Here is a 27,961-nt window from a genome sequence, read left to right on the forward strand (position 1 = left end):
AAGAATACTCAATAATTGTTTAACAAAGTATCTCAAAAATTTTTCCATAATATCCGATAACCAATTTGGGTTTCGATCTGGCATATCGACTGAAGATGCAGTAACAAACTTCAGTAATGCAGTAGTTGATTGTTTAGATAAAGGATACAAATGCTATGGTATATTTTTAGATATATCGAAAGCGTTTGATACGGTTTTTGCACCAATACTTTTATCTAAACTAGAGCTTATCGGGGTTCGCGGTCCATCTCTAGATATATTTAGGGACTACCTATCCAATCGCTCTCAGGTAGTTAAAATTGATGATGTTATTAGTGAGGAAGAACAAATCGAATACGGAGTCCCACAGGGAAGTATCCTCGGCCCTACGCTATTCATAATCTATGTCAACGACTTGTGCAAGATGAAGCTTGATAGTTGCAATATTTTTACATACGCCGATGATACAGCCTTATTAGTCTATGCGAAGACCTGGTTAGAAGCCAAATCCTTAGCTGAGGCTAACCTGAGAAAAATAATGATATGGATGTCTTCAAACTTACTTACTCTAAACATAGACAAAACTAAATTCATACGTTTCTATCTCCCAAATTCTCCTACACCACCAATTGAAACCACAACAATCACGGCTCACTATTGCAACAAAACCTCAGCAACGATCTGTTCTTGTCCACCTTTAGCAAATGTTCCTGCATTAGATATCTCGGTGTTATGATTGACGAAAGATTAAATTGGCGCACTCAAATTGAAACTCTTACCGGGCGTGTTAGAAGATTACTTTTTATCTTTAAAAATCTTCGTCATTCTGCCGATCTATCAGTTATGCACACAGTCTATGTTGCCCTGTGTCAATCTATTCTCAGTTATTGCATTCCTGCATGGGGTGGTACTTATAAAACTCTGTTTCTACAATTAGAAAGGGCCCAGAGATACCTTCTCAAAGTTATACACTGCAAACCTCGTCGCTACTCAACTACAGATCTGTATAAGGAATGCCAGTTATTGACTGTTAGACAATTATTCGTCCTTCGCACCATACTGCGGCGACATTCACAACTACCCCTTAGTAATCAAATTTTACAAAAAAGACGGGGTGCTCTTGTATGTTCTCCTGTTGGATGTAGGACCAGTTTCGCATTACGTCAATATAACGCACTGAGTTCTAGAATTTATAACAAAATTAATAATAAAATCTCACTGTATAAATTAAATAAACATAACTTGAAGATTAAATTAACCCATTGGCTTAAGTCTTTAAATTATAATGAAACAGAGGAACTCATAGTAATTGTAAAGTAAAATATAAGTACCTAAATAGATCTACTGTAAGTAATTGTGCGGGACAGCGTGAACAGTTTAAGAGAAAAAAGTGTAAACAATGAACAGTATTTGTGATTAGTGTTATATGATTAGGTTTAAGATAGTTTAAGTCAAATTAGAGTCTGATTAGATTATTGTTTGTTTAGTATACTCCGGCCTCCTATTGGAAAACATTCCAGTAACAGCGACCAATAGGAGAGCCGGAATAATTAAAGTTTATATGAAAATTGTGAATATTTGTAAGATAGGAATATTGTATAAATTATATTTTTCTCATATTATAGGCTAAGTAATGATTCAGAAAATGTATAGTTAACATACTATTGTAATTCATTTTTAAATAGAAAATAGCATTTTAAGTAAACGGCTCTCGGTGTGGTAAAGTATCGTCGTACTTAACCTTAAGAAAAAAACCGCGCGCGGGCCCCGCCCCCGCTCTTATTGGTCGAAAAGCGAGCGATCTTATTGGTCGGCCAATGGGAGCGGGGGAATTTCGGGGCCCGAATTTGTATAAAATGCGGCCCACACCGAGAGTCGACACATTCGGCGGCAACACAGCAAGAAGAGCGGACCAACAGGAAGAAATAGGAAGCCCTCGAAGACTTCAGCAACAGCGACGCCTCGGATACAACGAAGGAGCCCCGGAACATCAGCGAAGCCCTAAAGGACATCAGCGAAGCCCTAAAGGACATCAACGGAGCCCTACGAAATAGTCGACGTAAACAAACTGCGTTTGTTTACGTTTTGCATCCTCTGTTTGAGCGTCAATAAATTGAGTTTGGTGTTTATACAAGGGCCTTCTCATTTTTCACCAATCCCACCCCCAATAGTTGTGCTCGCGCGGTGTCTCTTGCTGTAAAGTTGGAGCCCGTGCGACACATTTAATGGTCCTTCGAGCGGATACGTGGAATTGAGTTGGCCTTTCGAACATCGAACCTAATTACAGATCGAGTTTGAAGACCGAAGAATAGAAGACAGAAGCGCCATGCCCGTCACACGCTCCGAGGGAAAGGGCCGCAAGGTCGCAACACAACAGAAAGCCATCATCCGAGGACACCGCTACGACCTCGGGGACCGGCAACAGCGCCGAGACTGCGATCGATTCTACAGCCACAGGACTACCGCCACGGAAACTACAGAGTATACATCCGCCTCCGTGACGACAGCCACCACGCAGTCATCGGCAACCGCCGCGACCTCCGGCACCGCCGCCACCTCGGGCGCCACCGCGACCGCCGGCACCACCGCCGCGGCCGCAACAGCAACCAACGCGCCTACGGTCTCGGACTCCGCTGCTACCACGCTGCCCGCTCACGCCGTCAAGAAGACGAACATGAACCCCCCGCGGGGGGGGGTAACCGCCGGTGTCAACAAAAACAGAACAGAAGCATCTACAGTCAAGCGGAACAGGAAGGATGCAACCGGCCCACATGAAACAGGTGGACCGACCACCCCGCGCGCCCCCAGCAAGAGGGGGGGAGGGGGGGGATCAACACACAGCAAGAAGGCGCAGCGGATAGCAAAGGCCAAAGAAGAACTCCTGCGCCTACAGGTCGAGCTCGCGGCGGCGAAGCTGGCCGCCTTGGAGACTGAAGACACAGAAGATGAAGATGAAGAAGGCGACGTCTCTATCACCGAGGTGAACGAGAAGGTGTCCAATTGGCTCGACACCAACAAGAACACAGCAGAGGAGGACGCGACGCCACAGCAGAAGACTCAGCAGCCCGCGCAGCCAGCACCGGCGGGAGGACCAGCGGACTTCTCGCAGCTGGCTGAAGCAATAACGCTCGCGGTCAAGGCCGCTCAGCGACCGAAGTTCATTGAACTTCCGATCTTCAGCGGTGCACATCAAGAATGGCTGCCCTTCCGCGCGGCCTACTATGAGACAGCGTCGTCGTACTCTCCTATAGAAAACACGAACAGGCTTAGAAGAAACCTCAAAGGAAGAGCCAGGGAAGCCGTGGAGGGCCTGCTCATCACCAGCGCAGCTCCGGAAGAAGTTATGAAGACATTGGAGTCAAGGTTCGGGCGACCAGAAGCAATAGCGATGGTGGAGATGGAGGCGCTCCGGGGACTCCCACGCCTCACGGAATCGCCACGAGATATATGCATCTTCTCAACGAAGGTCTCCAACATCGTCGCTACATTGAAGACTCTCAGCTGTTTGAACTACCTATATAACCCGGAGATATGCAAATCTCTGGTGGACAAGTTAACCCCAACACTCAAGTACAGGTATTTTGACTACGCCGCCAGCCAACAGAAAAGTGAACCCGATCTCGTCAAGATGGAAAGATTTCTCAGAAGGGAAGCTGAACTCTGCGGTCCATATGCGCTACCTGAACAGGTAGCAGCGCCACCCACAGTTAGAAGACCGCAGAGAGTCAACAACGTGCAAACGTATACACCGAAGTGTCCAGCATGCGACGAGACGGGACACAACACGCAAGACTGTGCAGAGTTCAAGAAGAAGGACAACAGCGGAAGATGGGACCTAGCCAAGGCAAGGAAGTTGTGCTTTCGCTGTCTGCGTTACAGAAACAAAACCCATAGTTGCAAGCCCAAGCCCTGTGGGATAGATAACTGCAAGTATTTTCACAACAGGTTACTTCATTTTGAAAGAAGCACAGAGAAGATTCCTACAGAAGAACAGGACAAAGAAGTAATCAACTCTGCGTGGACAGCAAAAAGAAAACAGTCTTACTTGAAGATCGTGCCGCTGAAGGTGAAGGGGCCCAAAGGAGTCGTGGACACCTTCGCTCTGCTGGACGACGGGTCGACAGTAACATTAATAGACGAAGAGGTCGCCAAGGAGATAGGTGCCACAGGACCCGTCGACCCCCTACGTATAGAAACTATCAACGAGTTGAAGACGTCAGAAGCTGCGTCAAGAAGAGTCACCTTCCGATTAAAGGGTATGAATGGTCACGAAGAGCGAGTCCAAGCCAGAACAGTTAAGAACCTGCAGGTCTCGTCACAGAGGGTGTCCAGGGAAGTGGTTCAAGATTGCAAGCACCTGACGGACTTGATAGGACACCTGACGTACGACCAAGCCAAGCCACGACTACTGATCGGACAGGACAACTGGCATCTTCTGGTGAACACAAGGATAAGAAGAGGCGATCATCACCAACCAGTGGCCTCCCTCACGCCGCTGGGTTGGGTCCTGCACGGAAGCCAAACCAGGACAATGAAGCACGCGATCGACTATGTATCGCATATCACAGAAGAATCACCAGAAGATGACCTAGAAGCCATGGTCAAGAAGTACTTCGAAATGGACTCTTTATGCATCGTTCCGAAGAAGCCCACTACAGATCCAGAACAGCAAGCTCTCCGAGTCCTAGAGAAGACAACGAGAAGAATAGGAGAAGGAAGATACGAAACGGGCCTCTTATGGAAACAAGAAGACATCTCGTTTCCCAACAATTACTGCAACGCCGTGAAGAGGCTCGAAAATATAGAGAGAAAATTAGATCGCGACCCGAAGCTTAAACAGAAGTATAATGAACAGATGGAAGCACTCGTCGCCAAAGGCTACGCCGAACGTGCTCCTGCAGACAAGGACCCCAAGAAGACATGGTACTTACCACACTTCGCTGTCATCAATCCAATGAAGCCAGAGAAACTCAGAGTGGTACACGACGCCGCCGCCAAGACAAGAGGGGTGGCGCTCAACGACATGCTGCTGAAGGGACCTGACCTGATGCAGTCGCTGCCTGGAGTCGTCATGCGTTTCCGACAACATCAAATAGCAGTCACGGCGGACATTAAAGAAATGTTCATGCAAGTGAAACTTCGAGAAGCTGACAGAGACTCCCTGCGATACGTGTGGAGGGGCAACAGAAGAGATGACCAGCCTCCAGAAGAGTACAGAATGACGTCTCTGATCTTCGGCGCGTCGAGCTCACCGTCAACAGCAATATATGTCAAGAACTTGAACGCCAAAGAACACGAAGCCACACACCCCGAGGCTGCAGCAGCGATCATAGAGAAGCACTACGTAGACGACTACTTAGACAGCTTCAGGAGTCTAGAGGACGCAGTACGTATAGCTAAGGGAGTTCGAGATATACACGCAAAGGCCTGCTTCGAACTCAAACAGTGGAAGTCCAACTCAACCCTGCTACTCCAAGAGCTGGGAGAGGAGGAGCTCATAGAAGATATGGAACTCTACAAGACAGAAGAGAAAACAGAACGAGTGCTAGGAGTCATCTGGAAGTTGAACACTGACGAGCTGACCTTCAACCTCAACTTAGCTCGCGTTCCGACAACGCTACTGGAGGGAGAAACACCTACGAAGAGAGAAGCCTTGCGGATAGTAATGTCACTGTTCGACCCACTCGGCTTCGCGTCTCCTGTCACCATACGGGCGAAGCAGCTCCTGCAGGAAGTGTGGCGCAGAGGAACGGCGTGGGACGACCCTATAGACGAAGATCTCGCGGAGCAATGGACGACCTGGCTGACTCACCTACAGAAGCTACGAGACGTGAAGATACCGAGGCGATACCTGAACTACAGCGACGCTGCCTCGATACAGCTTCACATCTTCACCGACGCCAGCGAGTCAGCATACTCTGCGGTCCTGTATTGGAGAACGAAAACTCCTGACGGCGAGGTCAAGCTCTCTCTCATCGTCGCCAAGGCGAAGGTGGCACCGTTGAAGCTAACGTCGATCCCGAGGTTGGAGCTTCAAGCTGCAGTTATGGGCACCAGACTGGCAGACTCAGTCATAGAAGAGCACGAGAGGAAACCTGACTGCAAGGTGTTCTGGACCGACAGTAAGACAGTACTCACCTGGATCAGGACAGGGTCACGCACCTACAAACCATACGTGGCTCATCGGCTTGCTGCTATAGAAGAAAGTACCAAAGTTAACGAGTGGCGCTGGGTTCCGACGAAGCTGAACGTAGCGGACGACGCGACACGAGACGTCCCGCTCACCTTCGACAAGGATCACAGATGGTACAAGGGACCCGACTTCTTGTACGAAGAAGAGGACCAGTGGCCAGTCGAGACAGATACTAAGAAGATCGAAGACACTTCTGGGGAAGAGAAGGTGAACCACGTAGCGAATAAAAGAGAACTTAGATTAACAGAAGGGCTACCCGAAGCCTCACGCTTCTCTAACTGGCACCGGCTTCGATATACTACAGCGCGAGTTCTTCTATTCATTGAACTCTGCAGAAGAAATAAAGAAAGCGTAAATTACAGAAGGACTAAGAAAAACAAAGAACAGGATCCAAACTGGAATAAGATAGCAAGAAAAACGTCAAGCACTAATGAAACACAGAAGAAAACAACAACAAAGATAAATAGAAAATTCCTCCCAGTCTCTGCCGAGAACCTCAAGCAGGCGGAGGAGTTGCTGATGCGTGCTTCTCAAGAAGAGTCGTTCGCAGAAGAAATAGCCAACCTAAGGAGTGGGAAACCGGTCAACAAGGAAAGCAGACTACATCAACTCAGCGTCACGTGTGTGGATGGTGCCCTCCGGCTTAGAAGTCGCATAAAAGCCGTCAAATACATGCCAGAAGACTTCAAGAGCCCCATGATAATAGACGGAGACCATCCTATAGTTAAGACATGGATACGAGCGATACACCAACAGCTACATCACGCAGGAGTAGAAGCGACAGTCAACGAATGTAGACAACAGTACTGGGTGTTACGCCTGCGCCCTACAACGCGCTCAGTACTGCGACAGTGTTTGTTCTGCAGAATGAAGACAGGGACTCCGCCACATCCACGAACAGGTGATCTACCACAGTGTCGTTTGGCTCATCACAAAAGGCCATTTACCTACACTGGGGTGGACTACTTCGGCCCGCTATCTGTAACAGTTGGAAGAACGCGACAGAAACGCTACGTCGCGATATTTACCTGCCTCACTACGCGAGCCATTCATCTCGAAATTGCAGGCTCACTCAGCACCGACTCAGCAGTGATGGCAGTCCGAAGAATGATCTCTCGACGCGGCTGCCCTACAGAAATATGGTCAGACAACGGCACCAACCTAAAGGGAGCTGAAAAGGAACTTCGACAACAAATAGATGAAGCGACGGCGGAAGAAGCTGCAAAGAGAACCATCGCTTGGCGGTTCATACCTCCTGGCGCACCGTTCATGGGAGGAGCATGGGAACGAATGGTCCGGTCAGTCAAGACGGCGCTCGCCGCCACTCTGCACGAGCGACACCCTACAGAAGAGGTGTTATCCACACTACTAGCCGAGGTGGAGTACACCGTGAACAGCAGGCCACTGACCCACGTTTCAGTGAGCCCCGAAGATCCAGAAGCCCTGACGCCAAATCACTTCCTCCTAGGAGGACAGGGTCGAGTACCGCTGCCTGGAAGTTTCACCGACAAGGACGTAGCTTCGAGATCCAGCTGGCGAGCAGCCCAAAGGCTCGCTGACTTATTCTGGACGCGCTGGGTGAGAGAGTACTTACCCGAGCTTCAACACCGGCGGGAGCCGCACGGACGGGGCCCAGCTGTGCAGGTCAACGACCTCGTACAAATAGTCGACGCCAACCTGCCCCGTAACGTGTGGGTCAGAGGAAGGGTCATCGACACGTACCCCGGCCCAGATGGAGTCGTCAGAGCAGTGGACATCCGGACAAAAGGAGGAGTTCTACGTCGACCAGTGAGGAAGCTGGTGATCCTGCCCCTGCACGACGACGGACCCGCACACGGAGGAGATGCAACATCGTCGCACGGCGGGAGAGATGTGCGGGACAGCGTGAACAGTTTAAGAGAAAAAGTGTAAACAATGAACAGTATTTGTGATTAGTGTTATATGATTAGGTTTAAGTATAGTTTAAGTCAAATTAGAGTCTGATTAGATTATTGTTTGTTTAGTATACTCCGGCCTCCTATTGGAAAACATTCCAGTAACAGCGACCAATAGGAGAGCCGGAATTAATTAAAGTTTATATGAAAATTGTGAATATTTGTAAGATAGGAATATTGTATAAATTATATTTTTCTCATATTATAGGCTAAGTAATGATTCAGAAAATGTATAGTTAACATACTATTGTAATTCATTTTTAAATAGAAAATAGCATTTTAAGTAAACGGCTCTCGGTGTGGTAAAGTATCGTCGTACTTAACCTTAAGGAAAAAACCGCGCGCGGGCCCCGCCCCCGCTCTTATTGGTCGAAAAGCGAGCGATCTTATTGGTCGGCCAATGGGAGCGGGGGAATTTCGGGGCCCGAATTTGTATAAAATGCGGCCCACACCGAGAGTCGACACATTCGGCGGCAACACAGCAAGAAGAGCGGACCAACAGGAAGAAATAGGAAGCCCTCGAAGACTTCAGCAACAGCGACGCCTCGGATACAACGAAGGAGCCCCGGAACATCAGCGAAGCCCTAAAGGACATCAGCGAAGCCCTAAAGGACATCAACGGAGCCCTACGAAATAGTCGACGTAAACAAACTGCGTTTGTTTACGTTTTGCATCCTCTGTTTGAGCGTCAATAAATTGAGTTTGGTGTTTATACAAGGGCCTTCTCATTTTTCACCAATCCGGCACCCCCAATAGTTGTGCTCGCGCGGTGTCTCTTGCTGTAAAGTTGGAGCCCGTGCGACACAGTAATCAATATTGCACAAAACTTTTAATGATATTGAAATTGTAATAGCATTAGAGAGGAGAGCCGCCGATTCCCGAAATACGAGCTAGTCTCAGTTTGGGAATCAGTGTGCTATTTTTAATTACCCCACTGTACAATTAATATGCTTATCTTTGTGTTGTGTTGATTTGCTTATTGTACTTTTGAAGGAAATAAATTATATATTATATATTATATATTAATTATATATATTATATATTATATATTATTATATATTATATATTAATATTTATAAATTAGTGTCAACATAGTGGTGTGTCCATATAAACTGAATTAGGTAAGAACTTAGTGTTTATTGTGATGTCTCACTATTGTTATCTTATGATAGAAAACTCATAACACCGTCATTTACAACAGTAACACTAAACAATGATACAATATCAACATGTAAGTCAATTGTAAACACATTGATTATCTTATCAAATTTTAGATTCAATTAGATCAACAACAAATACTATTGATTGTTTTTAAATTTTAAGTGAAACAAAACAAGTAATGTTAAGTGGATTTTTAAATACCAAATATTTAGGTTAAGTATGAAGTCACTTATGTTTTTAACTAAGGCAAGTTGTAAAGTTACCTTTAACTTTTTTATTGCATTGTATTTACATAAATACTATAATTCTTTTTACTCTGCTATGAATTTATCAACAATATTAAGTTCTAAAGAATATAATAAATGAATCCAACAGATTTAGTCAGATATTTCAATGTTAGGTATAAAATGTATAACATGCATGATATAACTGCAATTGCAAGAAGTAGCAGACAACTCTGTACTCAATCTTAAAGCATAGCTCGAATAATAGATTTATTAATAAAAATCTACTATGACCAATAATAAATACTACTAATAAACTACTAATAATATACATAATATATAGTTACTACCACACCACAATCAACATTTAAGGATATATATAAAGTTTTTAAACAGTAGCTCAACAAGTCATGTGATAACCTTGTTTGGTTACTCCGTGATAACGCATGCATCTGACACATTGGTGTCACAGTTATTCCTTAATCCAAGGTCACATGTAGCATATAAGCTTATCACTATGTTACAACTTAATTATTTGTTACTAATTGTTTGACTCATTCAAAATACAATTATTATATTTTAATTGCTCTTTTTAGAGTTATTATTATTTTATTGTAATAAATTCTGATGTAAGATTGCTTTTATTGTTGTAGTCTAGTGATTTTGGATTACTTTAAAAAATGGTGTCATTTAAGTTAATTATAATTATAATTATAAACAAAACCAAAATTTCCTAGAATTGGTGCTTGCGTAAATATAAGTATCTATTTATACTCTGCATTTATGTTTATTATAAAATTATTAGATGATGAAATATTCCTACATTATGAAAAGGTTATAATTAATTTTGCAAATAAAGAATAACCTATTGATAAAGAACAACAATATTATTTATATCATCGGCCCATGGGAAAATGGTCACAAATAAACATGTTGTATTGTTTGCATGCAGAGTGTGAAGTGTGTCGTGCGGAGATGGATCCGTCGCGGCGGCAGCGTACACAGACCAAGGCCACGGCCGAGGAGCAGGCCCTCGACCAGATCGCCAGAGAGGTATGCACAGACAACTACGTTTTTTATTGAAATCGGCTCAAAGCTGTTATTAGTGTTATGAGTTTTAATATTTGATTTGTTAATGACACACTTGAAATCGACCAAATTATTTGTATTTGGATCATAATTTCAAAACAGAATCATATTAGCGGAAACGGACCTTATTTCTACAAAAGTTTAAAGTACATATTTCGAATTGTGGCTTGTTAGCGATCATGTAAAGAATAAGATTAGACTGAACAACTACATGTGACTAGCTAGTAAGCTGCATTTAAAGATAATCAAATTATTGAGACTTGTGTGATGCCATGTGACTTATTAATCCTTGTCTACAATATAATCTCGTTAAACCAATTGAACTAGTTTTCTGTACGAGGTACTCAATATAAGGTGTTAAATTAATTAACACTTCTAGCATATAATACGGTAAATTGGATACGTTAATATTGCTTCAATCAACACTTCATGAATTGTTCATATAACTCTGTACGTAATTAATTGATGACCGCGGAAAACTAAACAATTGAACCTGAAAATGATAACATCATAATGTCAAATGTTGCCGAGAGATGGCGCTTAGCGGTCCGTTAAAATACGAATTTGAAAACACCAGTTTTGATAACTGAGTTACTCACTTGATGGTACCGTAGAGCAGACTACACAAAACATGAATAATTATTTATAATTATCGATGAATAACAATGCACAATAGTACTAGCGTAATACGAAAACAAAACTAAAGAGGCGATCACTCCTTTAAACTAACAGAGCATTATCTTGTGATAATGTGATAAGATTAGCATTTATTGCGAGACACTTCACTAGTTTACAGTATTTTATGGTTAATAAACACAATTCACTTCACCTGTGTTACCGAGACTAGAATATGATCCACAATGTAGACTGGCGTGCCACCCGGCGAGCGCGACGATCCTAAATCCCGCACACTGTGCCAACAATACGCCGCTCTTGGATATAATATTCAGTTACCAAATGTTTGTTACGTTATCGATTTATTTTTAGTAATTCGACATGAGGTTTAACTCGCAAGTATCTTAAATTGCAAACTCAGGTGCTTGTCAATTATTCTGAAATAGTTTTTGTTGTTTTCTTCTATCCTTCAGTTTACATTTTGGCGTGTATCCTACTTCCGATAAGAGCTTTTGAGAGATATTATGAGGTCTTTAAAGAAAAAGTGATAAAAGAGTTTTAAGTATATCGTACAACCTGTTTGTCAAATGACGGTAAACAAGCTAAAATATTTTTTTACCCCTCGACTTAACCCACATAACAAATCATTTTTATCAGGATTGCAAAGACTAGGATATAGCAATTGACACTCGCTTGACAACCGGACTTCTATATTACATTTTCCCACCACCAATTTTATCACCAAATGTCATCATCAATCAACGAAGCTTGTTGTAGCACGCAAAGGAACCTGATAATAGCCTGCAGAGCTACTCAAAGTCACTTAACCAGACCGCGTTTTCTTACGCCCTTATTTACTAAAAACTCATTTTGCCCAGAACACCTGCAGCGTGGCACCACAGTGTAATTTGCCACCTGTTAATGGTGGTTATAAAATAAGGCGCGATCAAAATAGACTTCCGCGTGCGACACCTCTCGACCGCCTGACTCCTCTGATCTCCTCTTTGATACACTCGGATATGAGACACTTAAGTCTCGCTAATGAACCTTCATCAACTATTAATAACGATTTGTTCTAGATCTTTCTGCAGTTACTATGCAGTTGATTTACCTACATGTGAGAGACAGCTTGATGGAAAGCCAGCGATATAACTGGTTTGAGGATTAGATTATCATTAAGCAAAACGTAAATGTGGAAATATAGGTGAACTTCATTTGCTATGTGTTACATGTTAACGCAAATGCGTGCGTGTAAGTGTTTGACGTGCACATAATTATCTGCGTTCTTATGCCAGTGTGTATTATTGCATTATGTTCAATGTGTTATGGCAAAATGACTTTTATGCGAGTAGCGTTAGTTGTCAGTATGCCTTACTCATAATTCATACTTCGCAATAAAACGATAACATTTTTTTAATATTTCGCTCACTAAATATTCCATAATATCCCAGTGCAACTAAGATAATAAATAATAAAGAGCTTGTCGACACCTCTGTGGGTGGTCAACAATAAACGTATTTTAATAAATAACGTATAATAATAAACACAACACAAAACGCATAACCAATTCAAAATATTATCGAATTGAATTGAACGTGCGCGTTAAATAATGACGAGCGAATCGGATGTATCGCAGATCTATCTTTCCGACGATTATTGCTTTATGGCCTGCTTAGGGCTGCCACTTAACAAAAACATTATATTTATTGAGATAAATTCTATTTTTAATGCTGAAGACTCATTTCTTGTTAGAACTGCTTTTCTTTCTACATATCTATTCTTGTAAATTCACTTCCACAAGTCACGAGACCTCGTAAAAAACAGTTCATGTAGAAAATTTTAAACAGTTCACTTTTCTAAGAATGGTATTATATACTAGCATTCACGCATTAAAAGTCACGCTTTATGGTTCATTTAGCAAGGTTTCGATTCTTGTACGTTTTTGTTTCCTTACTTCCTTGTCAATGATTTCTTACGTGTACTTAGTTTACAAATCCGGATCATCAGTATGAATTCTAGCTGGTTCCGACCAGGTTGTAATAATGAAATAAATATAGGACTTGATGACAGAGTCAAAACATTAACAAGGAGTTTGTTTTAAGTTATCAAATACTCACGTGCTTTGTGTGGATATAAATATTTAAGTTAGATTGTTAGCTAAACTTACTGTAAGGCGATAAGAAGATAGTTGTTATATATAAGTTATTCAAAGCCAGACGACGGAGAGACCACAAAGAATCAGAGAAATACTCTTTTCTTCCAATTCGTTTGCCATTTCTCTAAGGAGCCAAATTATTCCTAAGAGTTTTTTTTAAAAGGATAAACATTTCTGAATATGCTAAAAATTTTATGTGTGGTAATTGTGACACCCCTAAATAATGCTTAAAATATATTTATGCGCAAGCGCATACAGCGTGCATCGGAACGCGGTGCGAAACAAAACGACGAACGGCCGAAATAGATGCGGCCCGGTCGCTCACGCTATTTACGAATATTCGGAGTATGTTGGACCCTTCGTGACATTAACTGGCTAGCTAGTCTAGTGCATATTGCAAGTGTCGGCTACTAGCCACTCGGCAGCCAGCCCGCAGCCGGCGGTCTGGCGCTACAGCTAATTGCGGGCTTGGTTTAGCTGGCCTATCTTTATTATCGTGGGTACTCGACTGTACTCACATTTCGCACCATACAAACTGATGTTAATAGCAAAAGTTATGAATGAGTTCGATGCATCCTCAGATGGCATAAAATGTTATGTTCAGTGGGATATAAATCCCCGTTCTTTTTGAAATCCGTTCCCACAACATGTAAAGTACTGTAGTAAAAATAGTTTTTCCATTACATCTAAAGCTGGCTATTTGAATGAGTATAATTGCAGATTAACTGTATCATTTTATCACAGTGCTCATGTGGACTATTTTTAGAATAACGAGGATATCCGCGTGTATAATCTATCGTTTAGGTATGGCATGCATTACATTTAAATGGCTAAGTAATTATGATAGTTGAGTAAACATACATCTAATTGGTAATTATGGAGTGGGTTGTGACTGCTTGATATATGATAGGTGTACGTAGGTGCCCTTTGTGAAGTACCACTTATGGAGAACTTATTGATTCATTCTTAAAGACTACGCAGTCGATACAGGCTTATTGATGGATTCAATTCTCATATAACGAGAACTGATTATGTGACAAATTCTCTGTAATTGATGTTAGTAAAACATTTCACCTTTGTAATAATAATAAAATGTATGAACAGCAATTGAAGCTGTGACACTATTGGCACGGTAATATAATCATCCATATTACCATGCTACTCGTAAAAGAGTACTGATTCTGATGAGTTGTATGAGCCAAATCAATATATCGAGTTGTATCAGTTTAAATTCTACATTGGTTTGATATACCGAGATTTCTACAGCGTTTTTTGGTAGATAGAATTGATAGATGTGAAAAAATGAACATCAAAAAGTTTAATGCAAGCTCTTCATATCTTACCCCTTATAATAAGCAAAACCTTTTTGGAATTCAGAAAAAAGTATAGTAAAATATTAGTTGGCAGCGAAAAGTCTCGTGCAATCCGGCGCCCGTGTCGCGGCAATCGTTGCAGTAGGTCAGATGTTTCCGCGAAGTAACGGACACAGTTGGCTTGAACCTCATCTCACTGTACACTATACTACAGACCACCTTCTACCGGTGATGTACCACGCAAACGATTCCGGTCTCGCGTAATACTTGTATTTACCTGTATCTGAGATCCGTACTTTTTATTTGATTTAGTTTCCGTATTTGGACCTATACTCTGTACCTAATACCATTGATATCATACTCGGTATGCACCAATTAACAGCTCAAAACAAAGAATTCTTTAACTCGAAACGCAAGCTACGTTATCTTAATTATGCATTAGTTTATTTGCATGTTACATGTAAAGTGTTAGAAAAATAGAAAACAATACGTACCGTTAGCAGTTGATTATAATTTCTTTGTCCATTTATGTCGGTCAGTCTAAATTTTGTAGCAACGAACTGTGACAGATGGTTCACCTTAATAACTTAGGATTCTAGGTCGCCATGAAGTGCCATGAACTCTAAGACTAACTATACCTTATATTATGAATAAATTTCTAAATATATTTTGGTTTCGTGTAATGTTCGTGACGTGGGGTAGAGCCCCCCAGGTACGGTGATCGTATGATTGATTCGCTTCGAGTCACGTTTTTTTGTTTATCGATATAATATTTTTATGTTTTTCTGACCAGCACAATACAGAAGAAAGCCTAATGATTAATATTTGTTTTTAAATAAGATCACCAATTCAGAACCCTTGGTATTGTTTATTATTTAAAATCACAAGAACTTGAATTACGCTTCAGTCGTGAATTAATTTTATTCGAAAACGGAATATAGATTTTCAGTTGCCTTAAAGTGGGAGTTGAGTATATAGGTCATTTGGCACCTGCCGGCTCGGGGTCGTTGTCCTCTGGCAGATCGATCCCCGTCCTATTTCCGCAGCCTTCCAGAGGCCTCGGACCTACCCTCACCCAGGCAGCGTTACGTAAGGCCAGGAACATTCAACCACAAAATATTTAAAATGAATGTTGCAAAGCATTGCCAAAGAGAACGCAATGAGCTTTTAGAGGTTTTTGCCAAAATGAGGTTAAACAACTTTATGGCTAAAAATGTAAGTAACTCTTTTTGTCTCGTGTATACTGTTTAGTACTGTTATACATAGTTTTACGTGTGTTATAAATCTATTTATTTAACTTCCGAGAACGGATGGCGAAAAATGTTGCTATGAAAAATTGTTTTAAAAATACATTATATTTTAAAATCTTATCCGCAACTTTGTTACGAACACTAGCATTTAAATGTTATTCTTATAATAAAAAAGTGTTAAAGTGTTCTCGCAAACTAGTTTACATTTTAATAACATTTTTATGTCTTTCTGTTTTTTTTATGTTGTTTATCGTTTGTCCTTCAGTGAACTTGATATTTTGCGATAATTATTACAATTTATAATATCGACTTATGTCGGGCCATCACAGCCTTTATCAGTCCCACTTAAAGCCTTATATTATAAAGGAACTAATTTATTTGGGATCATGAATATAAAATAATATATGTTTTTGACTTCTGTCTCTCAAATTTTAGTAGTCAAGAAAATCATGAATATAAAGGATAATAAGTATTGATCAGTTTGTGTACAAAGGATTCGCTTTAAAACTGTTTCGAAAGGCGAATATAGGATTAACTCGAGCCCACCCACAGTCTGGGCTCTGGTGACGTCAAGAGCAGCATCGATCTGTCTGAGTCCCATCCCCCACTGCCTCGCGCCCCGGGGCTGGGCTGATGCAACACACCAACCTTATGTCGTTATGCCAGCAACACCAGTAAAACTTACCCTGCCATACTCCATCGAGATATTTTATCTACTCTTGGTCCCAAAATATGTAATTTTCAGAAGCTTTATAATTCAGCTTGAGATATGTTTTTTTTTCTGCACCATAATTTTCACCAAAATCAAGCAGATTCAAAATCAAGAAGAATTTTTAGTAATCACAAACAATACAAGCGTGATCTTCTCGCGTACTTATATTGCCTAAGCGTGCTAATTATATGTTAAAATTATTGCTTACAAGCCTGACCTAGTTAACATCGACAGATTGCGCTGACGGACTGAAATTCATTAATGTTGCCTCAGTACTTATTCAGACTCGTGTTCAAAAATAGACGAACATCTCGTGCATTTTATATTTTCGAATGTTGTAGAAGCCCTTTCAGGTAGCATACATTTTGCGCGACATTGTCTTGCATGCAAAGCCGGGGGGTTGTTCCTTTTAGGCGGGCGGCTGGAGGGGCGCCTGGGCGGTTCGGCGGAGGGGGACTCCAGCGTCAACGACCGCCACTCGTCTGTCTGCGAGCGCGAGGGAACACCGTCCCATGCTGCACCCGAACGATCCAACTTTCAACTTTCGTCATTTTCTATAGTTTTACGAAACGTTCGATATCGCGCGGTGTGCGTTGTATTCCGGACGCTCTGTGAGGCAATCGCCGGTCGTCTGTGACAATAACCAAACGGGTTGCGAACATTCACTCGTTTGGCATGATGCGTTTCGTGACGGTTGTGTCGCCTATGCGTCGGTGTCCTGGCATTTGGCACCTGTAATCACATTAATGTGGAATATTAACGTAGAGTTCGGCGTGCGCACGTGTGATCTTCGTCTTGCGGTCTGACACGTTGATGGATAATCCGTGGCGTCCGCTCGCCGGTTTCGGTGACACATTGCATGTGTGAAAGTGTGTGGGACTGCATCGATCTAAAATAGACGTTTTTATTTAAGAACAATGCGCTACGCGACGTCAGGCACTTCCTAGTGCGGTGACAGAGCTAGCTATGCTGTGAGACTTGTTTTTGTTTTTGTGTCGGGGTACTGAGTGATTGGTACGATGGTTCGATTGGGGTTGGCGATGGTGGTCGGAGTGGCGCCAGCTCTAGTCTCGTGGTGGCGCGGGCAGGGCGCGTCCTTGCCGCATCCGTTGGTATTAACTTCGCCATGCTCAGAGAAGGCCCCTAAGTTATGGCCGCCTCATCGCTCGCCCTCTCTGTCTGACTGTCTGGAGAGCAGCAGCGACGAGGATTCCGCGCGATCGATCGTTTGCTTAGTCAGACCTAAATTAGTAAGTATTTTTTATTTAACACTTACTTGCCCTAATTCATTAGTATCATTGCAAAATGCACTTTATTTCTTAATTTAATATTTTAAACTACAGTTATCGATGGGGAAAGAATTCTATTAAACAAGGTAAATCGAACTGATTATAGCCAACATTTTACCGGACTACTTTTTAAATAAGGGCAAACTAAACTATCGGTGTTTATAAGTTAGTAATTTATTCTATGACGTAATATATCATAATTGATTTCTATTGATGAAGACACTTTAATTTTGCACGTTCTTTCTCTCAACCTAATTGCAGTACGGAAGGTTGTAAACACTCGTCAATTAGACATTAATTAAATTAATTGCATGTTGTATGCGTCTTGTGACCGCGGCCAGCTGGAATGTTACTACATCGTATAAGGATATACACAATTACTAAAACTGGTTTTACAATAACAGACTTTACGGTGTTACAGTAAGGAGAAGAATGTTTTGCAGATGTAAGCACAAAGAGTCTGAACCGGTCCGCGGACCGCGGTGAAAGCAGAATATTTGCATAATAAGAGATACATATTGTTCAGAGTTATGGCTTCAGCGCGCAGGAGGCGGCCGCGTGTGGTCCCACTACACAGCCGCCTGTCCCATGAATCACGCAGAACACTTCAATCAATTCTAAAAATAAGTCGTCTCATAAAACTCGCCTATCGTTCCTTTTGATTTAGAGCTAAATAATCGTTATGATAATTGACTGCGCGTGTCCGTTCTTTAAGTATTAGCCATAAAACGAAAGTTGTTTTATGTTTGAGTTGTCTATTGTTTGATCCTATAGCCTGATGTCGTGTTTTATGGAACACTTGACTTTGGTTGCCACTGATAGTTTTGCTCTAGATTTCTGTGTGCCCCACTTATCTCTCATCATACGTGATCGATTGTAATTAATAAAACTAAAAGAGTAAAGACATCGATCGTTCACCTTTGCTATTACGAAAGCGCATCTCACGTGCGTTGGCGACGGCAGCTCGGCAGCGGCTCGCAAATGTCACGATATTTACGTCCGCGTACCGTCGCGTGCGCACCTCTCCGTCCATCGATCCCGTTCGATCTCCAAACAGTTAATCGTCCGCGATCGGTTTTTACGAAGCTCCCCGCGACAGTCGCGTGCCGGCCTTCTCAATTATTATTCCTGCGTGCGGCCGCTAGTTGCGTTTGCGCAGATTTAAGTGCGTACCGTACTCAGGCCGCGTGATATCAGTGTATATTGATTAGTCGGTCGGTTAAGTGTGTTCTATTTATAAGTGCGGGATTACTTATATCACAACGTGTTCACAGGATTTAATTGCATGATGGAGCATTCAAATTAACATCATAAAGAAACTAAACCTGATTAATTCTCTCTCAAAACGATCATGAGGCATGACATTGATTTTGATCGATCACTTGATGATCATAATATTATTAATTAACTCTCTAAATCGTTAGTTCGGTTCGGAATACGAACTTTTCACTTTTCAAAAATCTTTTCAATTTGTGATAATTATATTTATCTTCTTTTAATATAGTGGTAGTCCCGAGTCTCGTAGAATCTGCTCTACTTATACTTTTTTATATTTTCAAGCCGGTACTATTATTTAGAATTTTGGGCTGGGCGATGCACAGGTCTTTAATATTCATTTTGTTTAGATAGTTTTCGAACGACTTTAAATTTGCTTTTCGTGTGTACATTTTAGTAACGGTCACTTTCATTCGTGGCGCCTTTTGGCAATTATTTTTACTGGTACTCAATAATTTATATTTATTAGTTTCTTTATCCAACTAGGTTACTTTTTATAGACGAAAGAGAAAACTTACAAATGTAATTTAATATGATTTTACGAGTTCAAAAGCTATCATCAAATACAGAACGATTCATAGAAATTTGCCGACAAAGGAGTTCTAAAATTTACTAAAAAGAGGAATCTCTAGTTTTCATTAAATTATAAGTCCAAATATTGTGGTTCTCTGGATTGCGTTTGAGTTTTTATTTCAATAGTAAGTAGATGATGCCATCAAAATATCTTTAGCACGTTATCTATAGTGAAATCAGTCTTAATTACACGACATTATTATAACGATTCTTAGTCGCTTGAAGCTCGCCTGCCCACACCACTATTATTACCTCCCTACAAGTAAAAATAAACTTTAACTGAACTGAATAAGACGTGTTATCATACTGAATAGAAATGATACATGTTGTTGTGTTTGGCGGGTATTGTGATGGATAGTGTAGCCGTGACGTCCTTGCACCTTTGTCTGGTCCCTCGTGACGCGGAGACCAAGACCACTAGTGTTTATACAGGAAATACTACCGCCGGGGAAAGTTATACTGTACTAGTTATACTGCATTTAATGAGTATTAAAACTATTTATAGCCTACTTTTACATTGTCTTTCTCATCCGTGAGCAGATTGACTCGATGACATTAAAATTCCATCTAATCCATAGATACAACTGTGGAAACGGTTATTTAATCATTTAGTTAAAGTATTTTTGAAAATTCCGTCTTAAAAGACCGAAAGTCAAAGAACAGGTCCTTTGTAAAGAATAAAGAGCCCTCAGCCCTGTAAATGTGGTTAATTAATAAAAAAATACTAAAGACAGAACTTCAATCTTTGCATTAACCTTCGTTCGACAAGTTGCGACCTTGCTATTTAACGATTATATGCACAATAACATAAACACGATAGTTTCAAGTCAATTTGCACGAAGCTGACTTATGCTGGCAGATATATTCTACAAAACTGCCATAAACTAATCACTTCAACAGTCAAACTATACCCGTACTACGTGAACTTATAGGGACTGTTGTCGTTGTGGAAGAGGGACACCTCTCAACGTCGTTTAATTCACTATCTCGCAACCACATGTGTAACGGTCTTAACTTAAAATATAATAGTAGGCTCCCAGGACTGAGACGTATAACACTGTCTAATAAATCCATTATACTAGTAAATTACATTGCAGTGTTATATAAATGTTTGCAATATTTTACAAACCGCAAAACATGCTGCTTGTTAAATTAAACCGCGACTAAAACGCAACCGTATTGCAGTATTTTAATTTCCTTGTTAACTGCTCATACCTTCCAGTTCGTAAACCTACATATATATTTACTTGACATGTCGTAAGCTCGTTACTACCTCAGCTTTACCTATTTTATGGCTAACTCCATAAAAACTGACGCACGCAATGTCTTTCAAATCCTTACCCAAAATAACAGAAGTAAGAAAGAAGCTAGATATTTTACGATTTCCGATTGACCTGAAAATTCCAATCACAAGTTTTATACTGAGGATATTTTTACTTGGCTTTACATTCTCGGACAATTTCAGGGCAACGGAAGGAAAATGGGTGGTTTTAGTCAGTAGAAGTCTCACACTCCCTCCTCTCAACCCAACGCAGAAGAAGTCATTTGATGATTTATTTCTCATCCAAAAAAAGCCTCTTATTTTCCTCATTAACATAAAATTGTATTTAAACCTAACAACACATTTTTTTGTAACGGCTTTAGTGCAGCCCCCAAAACTGTGTATTGCGTACAAATTCTTTAGGCCACGTAATGGAGCTTGACAATAGAGTAGTTACATTTCACAAGACTGTATAGTGGCGAACTGATTGCTATTATATTTCTTCAGACGGCTCCAAACTTCGTCAAGTATTGCGACGTTCGCTTCCCGGATGAAGCAATTATCCCACATGCTGGAGACTTTCTTCTTACATTTTTTCCAGTTTAACGGGATTGAAATGCGACTTGCAGATATGCTGTTAATGACTTGTATACACACGTTTTTCTTTATTTTCAATCACAAAAAGGTAAAATCGTAAATTAAATGAGATAAGAGTGCTTGGATTCAAGTTTTGCAGCTATAATTCATTTCGAAAACATTAACCTAATCTAGCAAAGTTCAGCTGAAAGGATTTTTTAGTAACCAAATGCAAAACGAAAAGATAATTGCAAGATTAATGTATAATTTAATAATAATAAAAAAATACTGTTCCATTTATTCTGCCTTATCGGGCACATTGTTATGTTGTCACTTTTTTCCTCTGATAAATTCAATGTCACTATTATTAGATTTATTTATTTTCGCTGGACAGATGGCTGTCGATGTCGAATGTTTATTTTAGATAGTGTTGGTATACGGTGACACCCATCCAACAAAATATCGTTTATAGTTAAACTTGCAGGAGTAACCACCTCTATAAATCATATGTATTCAGAAATTTGTTATCCAGCAAACCGGAAAATCGTGGGATTATCAGTGTTTATGCTCTATAATATTAGGTATTTCCTTAACGATATGAATGTCTCGAACAAAGCTCCATTAATCAAAGCCAGTCTTAAACTATTAGAACGAGCGAGAATCGTCTGCGCGCCGGTATGTTATGATTCACGGTCGTAAGGCCACGCCAGTCGTCTAGGACGTTGAATTAAACCAATACCGATTGAAAAGCACATAACCAGCCATTACACGTTTAAATAGTAATAAAATAAATTGTGACATTTTCTATCTCGCGTAGTGCGGGCCAAAACCGTAACTGACATTATTAAAAACGATTGTTAGTCACACACAATTTGGCTAAGTTTTGGTTTTGTTTTGTTTTAGTTCTCTTTAGTATTCTGTACCGTAACGATGAGCGATTACGAAAGCGATAGCTTACGGCTCGGTGTGACGCGCGGCATGCATGGCGGACACTCGCAGTCGGTCGCAGACGTCGCTGCAACCACACGTGTGCTTAATGCCTTAGCGAGCCAATTATAATCAACACCGCGCGCGTATAAGTTTTCGCGTCTTATTAATGACTCAATCCTATTGTTCTCAAAGTTTCGTAAACAATCATTGTGACAAGTGCTTCTATAGACACTATTGATTTATATCAAACAACAGCAGTTTAGGTGACGCTTACTAAAATAAAGAATGTTGGTCAAGGAGTGCTTAATAAAGTGGAAAATATCGTCGATAAGATAAAGCTATACCGTGACAATAAATGTTATCGCGATTGGTTATAGAGTGCAGTTCGAGAAGAGCTCAGTGCAAAAATTGCGTCCTTCCTTTCTATTCAAGCGCTAGAGACGATGCTGCAATCTAGTCGCCTGCGCACACAGAACATTTGTTGACGCGTGCTGCGCAAGGGGGAATTCGAAAACAGTGCGCGACTACGTTTGTTTGTTTTCTACGAATAAGTGCAACAATAGCTGGCGGATACCCAGTGACGATCATCATGGGGCAGCGATCTGAAGTGGCCACGCCTGATAATAGCGACGAGGAGAGCGGGGACGCCTTCACCGACGCTGACTTCGGCGATTCTGATGATGACACTATTGTGGAAAGACACGATGCAGACAAAACATCACACCTACCTATCAATGAAACTGTCAACAAAGAAATTCAGAAAACCGCATCTACTAACGGACATAGTAATGGTGATGTGGTGGAGGAACAGCCTAGACTGAATGGCCGCAAGATTAGTGGGAGTCAGTCGAGTGATGCCGAAAACCAAAGCTTAGTTTTAACAGATTTGCGCAGAGATTCTCATGGCGATCAGAATCCTTCCATAGTTGGCATTCTCGGCGATCAGCAGAACCATGTACGTATAGAAAATTGTTTGGTATTGACCTCATAACCTTCTTCGAAATTTGTGGTGTGTCATATAAATCCGAGATAATTCTCAACTTCCCAAAAGGCACCAAACGTGACTTGTGAGTCATTGTAGCCTCTTACTGATTTCCTTTCCCTTTACTTAACGTATGGTCGTATACCTGTAATACAATATAAATGTTAATATAATTAACCACCCAAAACGCGGCTAGGTGTGAATTATCTTATCTCGGTATGTTTCACTACGTTCCGTGCGTTTTGAAGGTCGCGCTCTATAGAGTTGTCTCAGGTGAGCATCATATGAGTTCTACATTAACAACGTAACGTTGAAGTGTTGTGGTAAATACTATAGTGTGGCTCACGTGTCGATTAAGGTATATTATTGGTCGTGAGTGTATGATATGTGTTGGTATCGTAGCGGTCAGGTTAGAGCTACATAGTACGGTGTTCGTAATCACGCCGGTGCTGCGGTGAGATGACCTCGTGCTGCTAGATTGCATCGATATGACGTTTCCGGAGAGCTTGTTAACACTCGCCTGCAAACTCTTGGTCCTTTATGTAAGTCAACTTTAAAACAATCGAACACAATTTGCATAGAAAACGATGGCATCCCGATGTCATTTCAATGGACTATACTATAGGTTTCTTTGCCTAGCTCGATGTTGCCCCATTATGTTTGATATAATGGTCAGTGTACAGGTGACATCAGTTAGGAACACTTGTGTGATGGTATTGTCACGTCGGATGACTTCATAGTCGCAGACGTTGCCGCAATATGTCGCCGCTGGAGCTGTTGTTCTGTCTGGCCGCTCGTATTATAATTCTCTACGTGAGTATAGCTTACAACGATTATAGTACCTAAAGCCACTGGAACAAGTTTTTGCGATGTATTAATTACACAGATGTCGTAACTGTTTGGTCAGCCACAGCTATGTGTGCTCTTGTAGTCAACGCCCTTGATGTCCTCACCGTCGTTATCGCTCGTTTCAGTGATTTTGATGAAACCAGTGATTCTTCAACTACTTATAAAACAGGTTCTTAATCAATCTTGTAAGTTATGAGGAATGTGCAAAACATGCCGCTGCGGTGTTTATTTTAACTATAAATGTATTGTGTCATCGACTAGAGCGTATTGGATATAATAGCTGGAATGTTTTCATTCAACACGTTGGGTTTAGTTAATGTGCTGAAGATGTGTGCGCACTGCGCGCTCACCGCGGGCCACTCGCCTCCAACTCATCCTTGAGTTATGTGTTTGTGCTAACAATATAAACAATTAACGTTAAACCAAGCAACAGTGACGATTTGTCACGCAGTGTTAAACCGTTGTCTCTACAACTATGACAATCATTCTTCACAGTTAAATGATTCTGTAAACAACTTTAAATACGTTTTTAAACGATCGCTTCTAACTGCGGCAATCATTAAAATGTTACACAGCATGATTTTCTAATATGTTTTTTTTTTCTAAGTCTAATCAACAGACTACCGCATCGAATTACTCAACAGGTGATTAGTTAATGTCATTTCGATTCGTTGCATAATAAAGTAACTACCGGAAAGAAAATAGCCAAGTTGTATGTTGAAAATATAATAAAAAGTAAACTATTAGAGATAAATCGAATTTGTTGCGTTATGAGTCCATATCGGTTTGAATTGCATTCGTAATAAAAATGTTGTCGGATTTGTAAACACCAGTCGCAGGCGACATGCCACTCTACTTGAGATTATCGCCCTCTAACTAGAACACCTCCGTACCTCTGTTTATCCTTGCTGCCTGCTGCCTGTTCGTTCGGCTTATTTAATTCATGTCAACAGCGTCTATTGATTTCTAACGGATCGATACATAATACATCATCCGTGTCGAGGAAGTCGGCCTGTCGTTTAATTCCTAACCAAAGTCGTCACCTCATTTCATCGGCCCTCATTAGGCGCGATAGCTTCATCAATAATATCCGCGGGCATCCGAGGACCGGCGACCGGGGAATGACCTTCACATCCTTAACGCATTGTGTCCAAGGATGATGTCACCAGCGACGCCAAACATTTTATTAACTCCCAAGTCATCGACTGCCATGTGCTGTGAATCACATTTTTAACGTATATTCGGTATTGCAAACATTTGGTGGCTGTTTGTCGTGACGTCATTTTGAATATGTTTATGTTAAAATATCTAAAAGAATATTTTATCGCATTTTGTGTTATCACCGGTGAGCTCGTTCTGTAATCGGTTCGTGCATTAACCGATTGGGACATTATTGTCTTCGACTAGTTTGTTTCTGTCGAATCAATTGTGAGTGTACCTGAGTTTTATCTGCCTTTGTTTTTAAACTTCTGATTCATCGTCTGTCAACTGATTAGTTTGATTTCAATACAATACGCTTATAATATTCAAACATTCCTTGCATACATTCAATTCAGATCAGCTGAATTCGTCATTTGGTATATTTTCTTTCTAATAACATTAAATATTCGTTGCACGTAAGTGCTGGCGTATGCCGTGCAGCCGGCTGGAAGCGATGGTCGGAAGACAAAAGATAAGGTTATAATAATAGTCTACAGCACACTAAGGAAGGGCAGTGTTATCGCACAGTTACGCCAGTACTTCCCGCCACCCGTATTTGAACTGTTACTTTATACCATATCCACGATACGGGTGCCAAGAGTCGCGGACATGCTTGGCTGCACATAAAGAACACAAAAAAGGTTTTCATGTCTTTGTTAAGTGTCTTGGTGACCTAAAATACTGCTACTCGTATATAAGGCTTTATGTTCAATTTAAAGAGTATGATGTAATGTGAATGTGCAACACAGCAGCCTACACTCACAGTTATTATTTTCGTGATGTTGAGTTGTAATGCGTACCGGGTACGTGCCTCATTTATTCCTGTGAACAATTGAGCTAAAACGCTCTGTTTTTGTTATCATATTCTTTGAGTGAGAGATCTTTGTATGTTACGGCGTTGGCTCAAAAAAGTTCTCATTATTCTCCTAAATATGCCTCAAAGCTGCAACTAAATTCAAACAATGAACGAATTTTACAACCTGGTCTTTGAATATTAAATAGTAGATATACCTATTTGAGGAGGGTTTCCCCGTTCTCGTGCTCCGTATGATATCATAGTATCACAAGTGACTGTTATTACATTCGGTCAGGACCTCCAGCGGGGCTAGCCCGCGCCCACGTAACAACATAAACACGAAATTTTGTATCTAAACCTCCAATTATTTTCCTAATGGATCGCTTGACTGGGATTTCAAAGTTTCGACGTGTTTCAACAATGTTAAGTGACATCGTGTGGAACATCTCGCCGTAATGCTGGTCTCGTGATGGACTTTTGCGTAACACAAGATGCTCTAAAAGGTTCGTCGACATTGCTATGTCGCATATTTAAAAACCAGGCCATTCGCATCAAGACGTTGTTCTAAATTGCCTATTATTTACAAATGTTTATTGCTTTATGCGTCATCTCATTGGTAAATTATACCGTGACCTATTGTTGAAGAATAGAATTAAAATTTTATTTTCATAGATCTAATCTTAACACAATGCCATTTTAATTGGATCATTTTCTAGTGCATAATCTGCGTTTGTTTCATATTGTGTGGGAATATCAATGAATAACCCAATTCCCGAAGAGCTGAGTGTCGTCCCGGTAACTTTGGTGCTCACCATTTTAATTTCACACTTTCTCAATTAATGTTTGTTTATTCATCTTCATCTCAGTGACAGCATGACAAGTTAATTACACGTGAGGAGTTGAGCACATGACGTTACCCGTTAACTTTACAACCACGTGGAGTAATTACGGTCACTTCCGACTCGGTTTCAACACCTTCCTTCAGTTATGATATAAGCCCGCTCACGAATTTCATGTAACACACACTTTTTACTTGTTAGGAATGTTATTTATAATCAACTAATTTATGTTATGTTAGGAAATTAGAGCAATGGACGCACCGGCGAATTCTTGTCGAATTGTGTGTTGTAACAAATTTGAATAATCGTGTTTTGTGTTTGTATCTGAATTCATCGGATATTTACAACTGTTAAATAGTTGCAACACGTTCTAGCAATCATCGGACCGATTACGTGTAGAAATCGGCTAATTATTTCCATATGCAACAACAATTCTTGTTTTAATTACAACATCAATGGAGCTATTATTACACCGAATGTTGAACAGATCTTCCCAGACAAGGAAACGAAATTAGACTCCAATTTAGAACACGGTTTGTGTTGTTAGCAATAGCAACAAAACCACAAATTTCAAAATGATTTATAAACCCAGTTCAGTGCTATCCAATTACAGAGTTAAAGTTTACCGCAATCATACAGTGCGACCGAAATATGAACGCCACAAAAAAATACATTTTTAATTAGTATACATTCCATATTTAGTAAAAATGGTTTCAACGTACAAATCACTGTCAAAATTCCGACACATTCGTCACTTATCGTAGCT

At 40.9% G+C, this 27,961-nt stretch overlaps 2 protein-coding genes and 1 pseudogene across 8 annotated transcripts in view; all 3 read left to right on the forward strand.

The window, feature by feature from the left end:
• The window catches only part of LOC113504674, a 9,665-nt pseudogene extending 7,555 nt beyond the window's left edge, over positions 1-2,110 (forward strand).
• The window catches only part of LOC113504453 (leucine-rich repeat flightless-interacting protein 2), a 49,265-nt gene that overhangs the window by 11,480 nt on the left and 9,824 nt on the right, over positions 1-27,961 (forward strand). For 2 of the 7 annotated variants that reach the window (XR_003401568.1, XM_026886739.1), the window contains exon 2: positions 10,444-10,544. Coding sequence is in view for 2 of the 7 variants with exons in the window: in XM_026886739.1 (XP_026742540.1) it covers positions 10,467-10,544 (78 nt within the window). In the remaining 5 variants the exon portion in view is untranslated. Of the gene's footprint in view, positions 1-10,443; positions 10,545-17,058; positions 17,876-22,154; positions 23,485-23,504; positions 24,054-24,076; positions 24,325-27,961 lie in introns of those variants that run through there. The other 5 variants (XR_003401567.1, XR_003401566.1, XM_026886737.1 and 2 more) reach the window with 5 other exon arrangements.
• LOC113504675 lies at positions 2,306-8,820 on the forward strand. The gene has a single exon (XM_026887092.1). The coding sequence runs from the start codon at positions 2,306-2,308 to the stop codon at positions 8,081-8,083; it is 5,778 nt and encodes a 1,925-aa protein (XP_026742893.1). The 3' UTR covers positions 8,084-8,820.

This window comes from Trichoplusia ni, chromosome 22 (assembly GCF_003590095.1).
Source record: "Trichoplusia ni isolate ovarian cell line Hi5 chromosome 22, tn1, whole genome shotgun sequence".
In the NCBI taxonomy this organism is placed as follows: Eukaryota; Metazoa; Arthropoda; class Insecta; order Lepidoptera; family Noctuidae; genus Trichoplusia; species Trichoplusia ni.